We start from the raw sequence: 12,766 nt of genomic DNA on the forward strand, positions 1-12,766 counted from the left end.
TATGTAGGAGAGTGAATAAATATGCTGGTGTTGGACCGAGTAAAGATTTATACATCAGGATCATTAAATGATTGTTAAATGAAGGAGCCAATCAGCTTTAGTTGCTCTATTGTTCTTCCTGTTTCTGTGCTTGTCTTTAGTCTGAGCTCCTTGTTTTCCTTTTTCTACCTACTGTATGTTGCAATGTTCTTATACCTCAACGAGTCTCTGTATACTGCTTAATAATAATAATAATAATAATAATAATAATAATAAAAAAAGCTCACCGCGGTCATCAGCGTCTCCTGCTGCTGCGGCTCGCAACACCGTTTCCTTCTTTCTGGGTTTTACTCTTCTTCACTGATCAGATATGAAAACTTGACTGATTCTAACTGTGATGCCCACGGGGGGGCGCTCCTCACAATAGAAAAAAAGGAGCACGCATTTCTTTAAATGTTTATGGGGTTAATGACGATGGGTGTAGTAATGGTGTTTCACCAGTAGGTGGCGCATGGAGACTCGGAGTAACAGACTGCGTCTCATTTATATTTACATTTTTCAGCTTCATCTGCTGCTGACCGGTCCGGAACCCTGGTACCGTTACATAACAGTCTCCCGTCTTCTTCTGTGGTTTTATTGAACCCGGCTGCTTTTTGCTTTGCTGCTGAGACTAACTTAAGGATTGTGCTGCTGCAGCGCCTCCTGCTGGTCAGATAATTTACATTTCAAAAGTATTCACAACTTTTCCATATTTGGTCATATTGCAACTACAAATATTAACACATTTCATTGGAATTTAATGTGACAGATTAACAGTATGAAGATTATACAAATCAAAACATTTTATTCGGTTGCCAGCTCGGGGGGGGGAAAGAACTGGTTGACCTCAGAAAAGGGGGCTGAATATTTTGCACACCGCACTTTTCAGTTTTTTATTTGTAAAAATATTTTGAATCATGAATAATTTTTTTTCCATTTTCCAATTGTGTTGATCTTTCACATTAAAATGAAATAAATGGTTCTGGTTCCTCATGCTTCAGTCTGACCACCAGGGGGCGCTGCAGCTGGATAAATTCCTGTGTACTATTCCTTTAACCTCCCCCTCCTCATCTGTCTCATGTCCCCTGTTGACCTTTGACATATAAGGCTATGTCGGCACGGCAACGGCTGACGTCCCTGAGTCTAAAAACAGCCTGAGACTCAGAGAGCAGCTGACCGCTCCGAGTCTGCCGAAGGTTTCACTGTCTGCATGACTCGTCCTCTCTCTGGGACTCGTCTCTGGGACTCGTCCTCTCTCTGGGACTCGTCTCTGGGACTCGTCCTCTCTGGAACTCGTCCTCTTTCTGGGACTCGTCCTCTCTCTGGAACTCGTCCTCTCTCTGGGACTCGTCTCTGGGACTCGTCCTCTCTCTGGGACTCGTCTCTGGGACTCGTCCTCTCTCTGGAACTCGTCCCTGGGACTCGTCCTCTCTCTGGAACTCGTCCTCTCTCTGGGACTCGTCCCTGGGACTCATCCTCTCTCTGGAACTCGTCCTCTCTCTGGAACTCGTCTCTGGAACTCGTCCTCTCTCTGGGACTCGTCTCTGGGACTCGTCCTCTCTCTGGGACTCGTCTCTGGGACTCGTCCCGTCATGGACGGTCTGGAGAAGCAGCTGGTTTGTCCCATCTGTCTGGAGATGTTCTCCAAGCCGGTGGTCATCCTGCCGTGTCAGCACAACCTGTGCAGGAAATGCGCCAACGACGTGTTCCAGGTAAGACTTCGTCCCTCCATCATGTCCTCCTCTCTGGACTCTGAATGCTCCTTCATGTCCAGAACCAGAACCCATTGGATTTCTGGCTGCATGCTAGAAGCCTTAGCCAAACAGAACAAAACTGGTACCAGCCAAAGTCCAGAGAGGATCTGGACACCATGTTAGCGTCTGATTGGTCTGCTGTCCTCTCCAGGCATCCAATCCCTACCTGTCCAGCAGGACCGGCGCCACGGTGACGTCAGGCGGACGGTTCCGCTGCCCGTCCTGCAGACACGAGGTGGTTCTGGACCGGCACGGCGTCTACGGGCTGCAGAGGAACCTGCTGGTGGAGAACATCATCGACATGTACAAGCAGGGCAGCACCAGGTAGCGACTCCTGGGGACAGTCCCAGCCCCGTTCCCATGGTTACCACAGCACTGAGGCTGGCCTAGTCAAAGAGTTCAATGACATCCAGATAAATACAGACTGTACGGTGCTGGTTCTGGTTCTGTCGGACCTCAGCGTTGGCCATGACATATTACTGAAACCTCTGGAGAGCTGGGAGGATCGTCTGGTTCCGGTTCTGGACTGGAACCGACCCACATTCCTGGTTCTGATGCGCTTTGTCTCTGTGGTTCTGTTTGTGTTCATCAGTAAACCAGAACCAGAGAAGAAGCAGGAGCCGATGTGTGAGGAGCATCCTGACGAGAAGATCAACATTTACTGCATCACCTGCAGCGCCCCCACCTGTTCACTCTGCAAAGTGTTCGGACAACACAGAGACTGCCAGGTGGCGCCGCTGAGCCACGTCTTCGCCAGTCAGAAGGTACCGCAGGGTGTGTTGAGGTGTGTGTTAAGGTGTGTTGAGGTGTGTGTTAAGGTGTGTTGAGGTGTGTGTTAAGGTGTGTTGAGGTGTGTGTTAAGGTGTGTTGAGGTGTGTGTTAAGGTGTGTGTTGCCGCCTGTCTGCAGACTGAACTCACTGACTGCGTCTCCTTGCTGGTCGGGAACAACGAGCGGATCCAGGCCATCGTCAGCCAGCTGGATGAAACCTGCAGAGCTGTGGACGTGAGTGGACGTCCTCCAGGTGAGACGGGTCCTCGGCCGGCTCCGTCTCACCTGGAGGACGCGTGTCTGCAGGAGAACGGCCGGCGGCAGAAGTCCCGGGTTTGCGAGACATTTGACCGCCTGTTTGCGCTGCTGGAGGAGAAGAAAGGCGAGATGACGGTCAGCATCAGCTGCGAGCAGGAGGAGAAGCTGGACTACATCCGCAGTCTGAACAGGAAGTACAGCGAGCACCTGGAGGAGACCGCCAAACTGCTGGAGACCGCCATCCAGACCATGGACGAGCCTGAGATGGCGGTTTTCCTCCAGGTGACCCTGAATGCAGCATTGATCAGAGAATGAGAGCAGAGTCAGCTCAGATATTCTGACATTTCTGTCTGGTCTTCCTACACAGTCGGCCAAGCCTCTGCTGCAAAAGTGAGTTCCTGGTCTTGTTGCTGTACCAGTGTCTCCCACGAGTTTCCTGTTAGCTTCCCACTAGTTTCCCATTTATTTCCTGGTAGTTTCCTGTTAGTTTATTTGGTGTTTCTTTGTCCCCTCAGGCTGCTGCAGTCCACGGACACATCCCACCTGGACAATGTCCAGCCTGGTTATGAGAATATGGACCACTTCACCGTAAACTTTGACCCCCAGAGGAAGGCACTGGCGGACGTTGACTTCATCAAACGTAAACATCCGCCTGACTGACCAGTCACAGAGCAGAATGCTTCCTGTTTGATGGTCTGTGTCTTTCCAGTTGATGATGATGAAAGCGAAGATGAGGTGGAAGCTAGAGGACAGCCGCACGTCGCACCCGCAGCAGCAAATGAGCAGCCTTCACTGGCTCCTCCCCAAGCCCCGCCCCTTCACACTAAGAACCCCGCCCCCTCATCGTCAGCCCCGCAGCCCCCGCCCCCTACCCCTCTCCCCACGACTAGCTCCGCCCCTCAGGTATGAACAGGTTACCATGTGATTTTACTGAGGTTTTCAAGTGAAACTGCTCACCTGTTCGTCTCCATGGTAACTAGTTTAACCCCTTCCTCTTTAGTCCGATCACCAGAGCGAGTCGGAGGACAAAGACGGACCCAAACACGTCTTCTCTTTCAGCTGGCTCAACCAGAAGTAAGAGATCTGGGTCCTGGAGGACCTGGAGATCCTGGAGATCCTGGAGATCCTGGAGATCCTGGGGCTTCATGCATAAAGCGTGCGCACAATAAATGTGTGGCGCCGTATTTTACACACAAGTCAGAATGTATAAAAATTAACTTTGGGTCAAATATACGCTCACATTTACCCTGGTGTGAAAATGTGCTGCAGCCACACAGTAGTAATAATTTATTATTGTTTCTGTGGACAATAATAAACTACAAAGAGTCAAAACATATAAATCCACTGAAATCTGACAACATCCAGTTATTTAGACCAAGAAGCATCAAACCAGATGATTGTCATGATTTTAATATTTGATTGTTTAAATGAAGAACCTGAACCACAGTTATCCTCAGACAATAAGCTAACACACACAAAATATAAAAAAATAAAAAGACGTGAAAACTTCACTTGAATACTTTTAAAGTTTGTCTCATAAAGATGTAACGCAACGTCTAAATGCATCTATGGGTCATTTCCTTCTGACTGAAAAAGAAAACAGAGTTGATCAGCAGATTAACTCCAAACAGTTTGGATTATTTGAGGTGATCAAGGTGTGAAGACGATCACACCTGTGTGGCTCTGATGGAGAAGATCGCCAGTGGAAGGATTCACAGGGAGCCATTGATCAGAGATCGTATTGATCTGATGGTTTATTAGCGTTTAGATTAATTCATCCTGGACTCTGAGCAGAACTTAAAAGAAGGAACCGGTACCGGTCCAGCTGCAGTCATCCTTTGTGAATGCGCCTTATGGACAGAAATCATCTCGACTCTGTAAATGTAACGTTTGCTGATGATTCCTGGATTTAGAATAAACATCCACATTCCCAGTCAAAGACTCTCTGAGTCTCTGTGTCTTTAAGAACCGGCGTTCTGTTTATCTGTGCTACCTGTAAATCCGTCCTACCTTGTGGTCATGCTCACATCGATGCTACGTCACAATCTGCTGACTCAGCAGATTTCTTATAAATCCGTCCTACCTGTGGAAGTTTCGTTTCATGTGTTTTATTTCATCGCAGATTACGGTAAGCTTTATTTCATTTATTTTATTCCCGGCTTTCATTAAGCTGCTGAATTACTTCATGGTTTTACTTTACATGACAGCAGCTTGTAAATTTATCTATAAATGGTTTTAGTTTGCCGTCTGAAATGTCGTTCCTGTAAACATATCATTATTTGGCGGTTAATCAGGACAAAATATGTTGGGGTTTTAGCTATTTTGTTCTTATAATTAAAAATATTTTAGTTTAATAACGCTCTTTATTACTAAACTTTGCTGAATAGATGTTAGTGATACTATGTGGGATTTTAGCTGTGTAATATTAGTGTATATGAATCATATCCTATCATTTCAGTGACCTGCTCAGTTCAGTGACACATTGTGGCTGCATTTAATAAAGTCTGTCATACAGCAGATTAATGCACAAAAAAGAGTCACACTGATCTGTATTTGTCTTTAATTCCAATAAAACCTGTTTCCTCTGTCTGATACGGTTTTATTCTTACTAACCTCTGTATTTAAAATATTTTAACAGGTAGGATATTCTAGTAAAGGATTAGTGCAAACATCTACAGCTTTTCATTTTAAACAGGTAGATATTCAGATGAAGGAAGTCATCTTCTTGTGGTTTCGTCATGGATAGAAATTGTTCCGATGCTAAGCTAACCATAACTGCTAAGCTTCCACTTCAGTCACTCAAATATTGTTATCCGATATATTTAACATTAACAACCTGCTATAGTTTTCTGACTGTGAACATGACGGTAGCAGCTTTGGACGGGTAGCACAGACAGATAGACTTAGCTATCTATCTGTGCTACTGTAGGAAAATCTGACGAGGTAGCACAGATTGTCAGAACACCGGCTGAACGCTCTGCTGCTGCAACAGGCATTTGCACGATCGCTTTATTTATTTTATTTGGATTTTTTTTTCTTTAAAATGTATTTTTATTTTTCTGAGGTGACCTTTTGCCCTGAAAGCACATTTTACATAAAATACATTATTATTATTATTATAAATACTTATACTGCTTCGAACAAGGACGTTGCCATGGTTACTGCTTGCTGTGGCGGCAGACTTCCAGGTATTTATACTAATTTACTCTAAGATGTATTTATGGAGGCGGAGCAGCTGCTCTGTTTCAGCAAATTGGGTTTTATAAAGGAAAGGTGAGCGGCGCCTCGTACGGCTTTATACACCCGAATGTTCACAAAGTTTTAGTGTGAAAACTGTGCAGTGTTTTATGCATGAGGCCCCTGAACCTTAAAGACTCAAAGGTCCAGGTCTCCCCAGGTCCAGGTCTCTCCAGGTCCAGGTCTCCCCAGGTCCAGGTCTCTCCAGGTCCAGGTCTCCCCAGGTCCAGGTCTCTCCAGGTCCAGGTCTCTCCAGGTCCGGGTTTATCAGGCTGATGTGGCTGAATCCTGTTTCCATGGTAACGACCCGGTCAGGTCCAAGTCCTGAAGCGACTCGTTGCTCTGGTTGCCGGTCGATGTTGCCGCTCCACTGAGGAACATGCGACCTGACCTCTGACCTTTCAGAAAGCAGCTCAGTGGTTTTTAATTTGAAAGTGTTTCTTAAACAGGAAGTGCATCTGCTGGGTCTCTTCAAAATAAAACATAAATCACCAACAGCCTGCAGGTTGAATGTGACTCAGCAGGTTGTGGGTTCAAATCCCGACCTCGGGTTCTTCAGTCCGCCTATCCGGGTTCAGTCCGGGTCACAAATGGTTCCGAGGTCTGAGTCCGCCCCCATGCTCATTTCCGGTGCTCTTATTGTGACAGTCGGACTCTTATTTTGAAAGGCGGCGGCCCATTCTGGGTCGGAGCAGCTGGAGGTTCGGATAACATGGCGGGTCGGGACCGGATCGTTCACCTTCTCAGACAGCTGGAGCGCACGGCGTAAGTCCGAACCGGTTCCGGTTCCCAGCCCGGTTTGGTCGATCTCTGATTTAAAAGGTCACAGTTCGGAGCGGTTCGAATGAATGTTGGGTTTTACTCGGTGGCTCGGTTAGGTCCAGATAGGTTCTGGTTCTGCTGTGGTTCGGCTCAAAGAAACAATGTTTAATGGGTTCTACGTTCTGTTGCTACGTCACTGATCAAAGGTCCAACAGGTCAGAGTCCGAACTGGACCGGACCGGACCAGTCTGGGTTCGACCAAGGTCAGACAGGGTGAAGCAGATACAGCTGGGGCCCGGTTCGGCAGGGGCCCGGTTCGGCAGGCAGATTCCTTCTGAGGATTTTAATTTAGTGACTTCCTGTTTTATGATCGGAAATAATAAAATCTTGAATGTTTGAAGCGACATGATCTGGAGTTCTGTCAGTTACTGGACCGGGTCCAGAACTCATCCAGGTTTGGTTCCGGTTCTGGACCCGACCCGGTGTCGGGGTTCCTCTTGACTCTACTGAGCATGCTCCGTGTTGACAGGTGCAGATGCCCCGCCCACTCCCACACCTTCCATCAAGGTAAGCTTCCCATTGGTCCGCATGTTGACCAGACCCAGCTGGGCCCGGTCCAGCAGAACCTCCCGGTTCTGATCCGTGTGTGTGCGTAGGAGCGGCAGCGGCCGGCGACAGGAAGACGGACTACGCCTTCGAGGTAACCTGGACTGGAACCGGGCCGGGTTCTGAACGGATCGGGTTCTGATCTGTCCCTTGGTCTCCTCAGATGGCCAGCTCCAACATCCGCTACGGCGCCGGGGTCAGCGTTGAGGTCGGCATGGTAACCACCTTCTTCTTCTTTATCATCATCACAGCGAGCGAGGACGGGACAGACCAGAACCAGAACCAGAACCAGGAGGCGCTGCAGCTAACAGGAGCAGATCTGTTCATTAAAAAACATTAAATTTTTTAGTTTAGATTTAAAAACATCAAATAAAAACAAACTAAATGTAAAATAAAGAATCTAAATGAAGCTGCAGATTTTTGGTTTCCTTCACTAAGGAAGTCCGGTCAGAACCAGAACCAGGTTAATACTGGGTTTACCCCCCAGGCTCCGGTCTCACCTGGGATCCGCCTCCAGGTTTCACATGCCGGGTCCGTTTGCAGGACCTTCAGAACCTGGGAGCCCAGAACGTGTGCCTGATGACGGACCGGACCCTGACCCGCCTGCCGCCCGTGCAGGCCGTCCTGGAGTCCCTGGTGAGGAACCGAGTCCGTTTCCAGGTGTTCGACGATGTCCGGGTGGAGCCCAGCGACTCCAGGTGAGACGGCCAACAGAACCGCGCCAGGAGCTAACAGCTGCTAACAGGAGCTACCAGCTGCTAACAGGAGCTACCGATTGAGCTGCAGTCCAGTTATACCATACTTTTTCGACGGGCTGTTTATGATCCAAAAAGGAATTTCGAGTGTCTTTTATGAGTAATCAAAGGCAACAGAAGCCTACGCTAACAGGCCAGCGTTTCAAACCTCGAAAAAGAGATGAACAGGAGCTAACAGCTGCTAACAGGAGCTACCAGCTGCTAACAGGAGCTACCAGCTGCTAACAGCTGCTAACAGGAGCTGCCAGCTGCTAACAGGAGCTAACAGCTGCTCACAGGAGCTGCCAGCTGCTAACAGGAGATGCCAGCTGCTAACAGGAGATGCCAGCTGCTAACAGGAGCTACCAGCTGCTAACAGGAGCTAACAGCTGCTAACAGGAGCTACCAGCTGCTAACAGGAGCTGCTAACAGGTGCTAACAGGAGCTACCAGTTGCTAACAGGAGCTACCAGTTGCTAACAGGAACTGCCAGCTGCTAACAGGAGCTAACGGCTGCCAACAGGAGCTAACAGGTGGAGCTTCTTCTTTCAGTTTTAAAGAAGCAATCTCGTTTGCGAAGAAGGACTCGTTCGACGTGTTCGTGGCGGTGGGCGGCGGCTCCGTCATCGACACCTGTAAAGCCGCCAACCTGTACTCCTGCCATCCTGACGCCGACTTCCTGGATTTCGTCAACGCTCCGATAGGGAAAGGCAGGCCGGTGACCAGAACCCTGAAGCCGCTCATCGCAGGTCAGCCTTGCCGCCTCCGGGTCGGGAGGTTCCGATGGTCGGCTCACCGCTCTGCTTTTCCTCTCCAGTTCCAACAACCGCAGGCACCGGCAGCGAGACCACCGGGGTCGCCATCTTCGACTACGAGCCTCTGAAGGCCAAAACAGGTGAGAGCTGTCAGAACCTCGTGTGATTGGCTGTCTCTGAGCCGTGATTGGCTGTTTCTGTCCAGGTATCGCCAGCAGAGCGCTCCGACCCACGCTGGGCATCGTGGACCCGCTGCACACTCTGAGTATGCCCGAACGAGTCGCCGCCAACAGCGGCTTCGACGTGCTGTGGTGAGGAGGGTTCTGGTTAGAGCGGGTCTTACCGGAGTTACCGGGTTCTGACGGGTTACGCCTCTCCAACAGCCACGCTCTGGAGTCCTACACCGCCCTGCCCTACAGCCAGAGGGCGCCCTGCCCCACCAACCCCATCAACCGGCCCGCCTACCAGGGCAGCAACCCCATCAGTGACGTCTGGTCCCGCCATGCCCTCAGTGTGGTCTCCAAGTACATGAAGCGGTAAACGGACCGGAACCTTCCTGAAGTTTTCCTGAAGCTTCACTAAAACTCTTCATGTTGGAATGGAAACGTTTCTGTTGAGATTTGACCTTTTAACCTCAAAGTCCAGAGGAAGTTTCCCCGCCGTTCTGCATATAGCTAGTGCAGCTCTGGTTTCTGCTCAGGGCGGTGCGGGACTCGGAGGACTTGGAGGCTCGCTCCAGCATGCACCTGGCCAGCGTGTTCGCTGGGATCGGCTTCGGGAACGCCGGAGTCCATCTGTGGTGAGCTGAACGCCGCCGCCCTGAACGCCACCGCCGGATTCAACCTGCCTGTGTTTTTGTCTCGGCAGCCACGGGATGTCCTACCCCATCGCTGGGAATGTGAAGACTCACACAGCCAGGGGCTACAGTGTGGAGCACCCCCTGGTGGTGAGATACGGAGTGTAAATTATTCCTGGTCTCCCGCCGGCCTGCCGCTTCAACGGCTCCGTGTCTCTGCAGCCTCATGGACTCTCCGTCGTTCTGACGGCGCCGGCCGTCTTCAGCTTCACTGCACCCATGTGCCCAGAGCGCCACCTGGAGGCCGCTGAGATCCTGGGTACGGAGGGGGGGGCTCAGGATCACACTCACAGTAACGGGTCAGAGGTTAAAAACTCTGCGGTGCGTTCAGGTGCAGACGTGCGGCAGGTGAAGCGTGCGGACGCCGGCGCCGTTCTGGCCGACACGCTGCGCCGCTTCCTGTTTGACCTTCAGGTGGAGGACGGACTCGGCGCCGTCGGATACCATAAGGACGACATTCCGGCTCTGGTGAAAGGAACGCTGCCTCAGGTGAGCTGCTCACCTGCAGCTCCAGGTGCTTTGTGGCGCCTTTACAGGAAATAATATTAGCTACCATAACTATGCAGATGACACACAGCTCTACATTACGATGTCACCAGGTGACCTTTGACCCCATCCAATCACTGAACAGATGCTTAGAACAGATAAATGTGTGGATGTGCCAAAACTTTCTCCAGCTGAACAGAAACAAAACTGAAGTTATTATTTTTGGACCTAAAGAGGAACGATCTAGAGTTATAGATCTAGAGTCATAGATCTAGAGTCATAGATCTAGAGTTATAGATCTAGAGCAGGGGTGGGCAATCCTGGTCCTCGAGGGCCGGTGTCCTGCAACTCTTAGATGTCTCCCTGGTCCAACACACTTGAATCCAACAGCTGAATCACCTCCTAAGTGCAGTCAAGTTCTCCAGAGTCCTGCTAATGACCTCATTATTTGACTCAGGTGTGTTGAAGTAGAGATGCATCTAAAAGTTGCAGGAGACCGGCCCTCGAGGCCTGGAGTTGCCCAACCCTGATCTAGAGTCATAGATCTAGAGTCATAGATCTAGAGTCATAGATCTAGAGTCAATGCACAGCTTCAGTTATTAAAACTAAAAACCATAGATCAGCCCGAAACCTGGGAGTAGTGATGGACTCTGACCTGAACCTCCAGAGCCACATAAAGACAGTTACAAAGTCGGCCTTCTATCACCTGAAGAACATTTCCAGGATTAAAGGACTAATGTCTCAGCCAGATCTAGAGAAACTCATCCATGCCTTCATCTTCAGTCGTATTGATTATTGCAACAGTGTCTTCACAGGTCTGTCCAACAAATCAATCAAACAGCTGCAGCTGATCCAGAATGCTGCTGCTGGCGTTCTGACTAAAACCAGGAAGATAGAGCACATAACACCAGTTTTAAAGTCCCTCCACTGGCTCCCTGTAGCTCAAAGAATAGACTTTAAAATCCTGTTGTTAGTTTATAAATCACTGAACGGCTTAGCACCACAATACATTAAAGATCTGCTGTTGTTGTATCAACCTTCCAGACCTCTCAGGTTCTGGTTCTGGTTCTGCTCTGCATCCCCAGAACCAGAACCAAACGAGGAGAAGCAGCTTTCAGCATCTATGCACCACAAATTTGGAACAAACTTCCAGAAAACTGTAAAACAGCTGAAACACTGACTTCTTTTAAATCTCCACTAAAAACCCACCTGTTTAGGATTGTATTTGAAATGTAATCAATTACAAATTTATTGATGGAACTTGACTTAATGCTGTGTTTTGATTATTGATTCTATGTTGCTTTGTGATTCTGTGTTTGATAAGATAAGATTTATTGTCATCAACAGATTACAGATTGAGATTTGCTCGACTCGAGTTAAGATGCAGGTTATGTGTATATACATAATATACAAAGATAAAGAAATAAATAGTACAAAAAGCACTTTGAAATGCCTTGCTGCTGAAATGTGCTATACAAATAAAATTTGATTGATTGATTGATTTACATCACTTCCTGTTCCTGTTGCAGGAGCGCGTGACCAAACTGTCGCCACGGGCGCACACCGAGGAGGACCTGAGCCGCCTGTTTGAGACCTCCATGAAGCTGTATTGAGCCGCCTGCAGCCACCAGGGGGCTCCACCGTCACCCTGCTGTTAATTAATCAGCATTTGGCCGGGTCAGAACCGGGTCAGAACCGGTCTCTAATGAATTGTGATTTAAAGCTTCATGGAAAACAGATCCAGAACCTGAAGTTCTGAAGGAATCAAGTGATGATTTATTGGATCAGAACCGGGTCGGATCAGGACAGGTCTCTTGAATCAGGTTTTAAATCTTCAGTGATTTATTCATCAAAAACAGAACCTGAAGTTCTGAAGGAATCATGTATTGGACCGGGTTGGATCAGAACCAGCTGGTTTTGTGATTTTAACTTTTTGATCAGAATAAAATCGTCTGAATCTGCTTCCGGTCTGGTTCTTTAGTTGGTAGTGTGTTGGTAGCTAGCAGCAGATTAAACTGTCACAAGGTAATGAGTTGTAGGGGAGGTAACCGGATGGTGTATTAGTTGAAAACAGTGTTTACATGAAGTGGCTGTAAATTCCCACCCGTTTCGGGCCCTTGAATACATCTATGCCCCGTTTCCCCACCTTCACTTCCGGTTCACAGCATTGGGCTCATTTTGAATGGAGGCGCCGGAATTACCCGCCAAGCTTTTTTTTTTTTTTTTAATATTAAACAAACAGTATACAAAGACTCGTTGAGGTATACGAACATTGCAACATAGGTAGAAAAAATAAATAAAAAACAAGGGGCTAAGAATAAAGACAAACACATAAACAGTAAGGCAAATGAATAATAATAGAGCAAGATTTTAAAACAAAAGAAAAGTAGAGATACTGGCAGTTACTTTTTTTGCAGAAATAGATTTCAAATGTTTCAATGAGGTGTAATACAATTTAAATTGGTTAAGAAAAAAATCAAAACAAGGTGTAGAACCTCTCCATTTACAGCAGGATTTATGATATTTAACAA

The 12,766-nt window shown here is 48.3% G+C and overlaps 2 protein-coding genes across 5 annotated transcripts; both read left to right on the plus strand.

Annotated features, from left to right (window-relative positions):
- Nucleotides 1-1,498: 1,498 nt before the first annotated feature.
- On the plus strand, nt 1,499-5,389 carry LOC116722082 (E3 ubiquitin-protein ligase TRIM63-like). The gene is made up of 9 exons (XM_032566198.1): nt 1,499-1,730; nt 1,924-2,096; nt 2,365-2,536; nt 2,681-2,776; nt 2,849-3,082; nt 3,168-3,190; nt 3,316-3,440; nt 3,510-3,703; nt 3,801-5,389. Exons 1-9 carry the CDS (start codon nt 1,611-1,613, stop codon nt 3,876-3,878), a joined length of 1,215 nt encoding a protein of 404 aa, XP_032422089.1. The 5' UTR covers nt 1,499-1,610; the 3' UTR covers nt 3,879-5,389.
- A 1,256-nt stretch (nt 5,390-6,645) lies between these two features.
- adhfe1 (alcohol dehydrogenase iron containing 1) lies at nt 6,646-12,197 on the plus strand. Of its 4 annotated transcripts, none has more exons than XM_032566197.1 (14): nt 6,646-6,802; nt 7,329-7,389; nt 7,482-7,499; nt 7,569-7,622; nt 7,949-8,103; nt 8,691-8,887; nt 8,956-9,033; nt 9,099-9,204; nt 9,277-9,429; nt 9,594-9,692; nt 9,761-9,839; nt 9,912-10,008; nt 10,081-10,238; nt 11,765-12,197. In XM_032566197.1, the coding sequence occupies exons 1-14, from the start codon at nt 6,750-6,752 to the stop codon at nt 11,846-11,848; spliced, it is 1,392 nt and encodes a 463-aa protein (XP_032422088.1). In that variant the 5' UTR covers nt 6,646-6,749; the 3' UTR covers nt 11,849-12,197. The 4 variants fall into 4 exon arrangements, with proteins under 4 accessions (XP_032422088.1, XP_032422085.1, XP_032422087.1 ...); XM_032566194.1 differs by having other exon boundaries at nt 6,674-6,802; nt 7,329-7,366; nt 7,456-7,499; XM_032566195.1 differs by having other exon boundaries at nt 6,699-6,802; nt 7,329-7,499; nt 7,893-8,103.
- The last annotated feature ends 569 nt before the right edge of the window (nt 12,198-12,766 follow it).

This window comes from Xiphophorus hellerii, chromosome 6, assembly GCF_003331165.1.
Source record: "Xiphophorus hellerii strain 12219 chromosome 6, Xiphophorus_hellerii-4.1, whole genome shotgun sequence".
Classification (NCBI taxonomy): domain Eukaryota; kingdom Metazoa; phylum Chordata; class Actinopteri; order Cyprinodontiformes; family Poeciliidae; genus Xiphophorus; species Xiphophorus hellerii.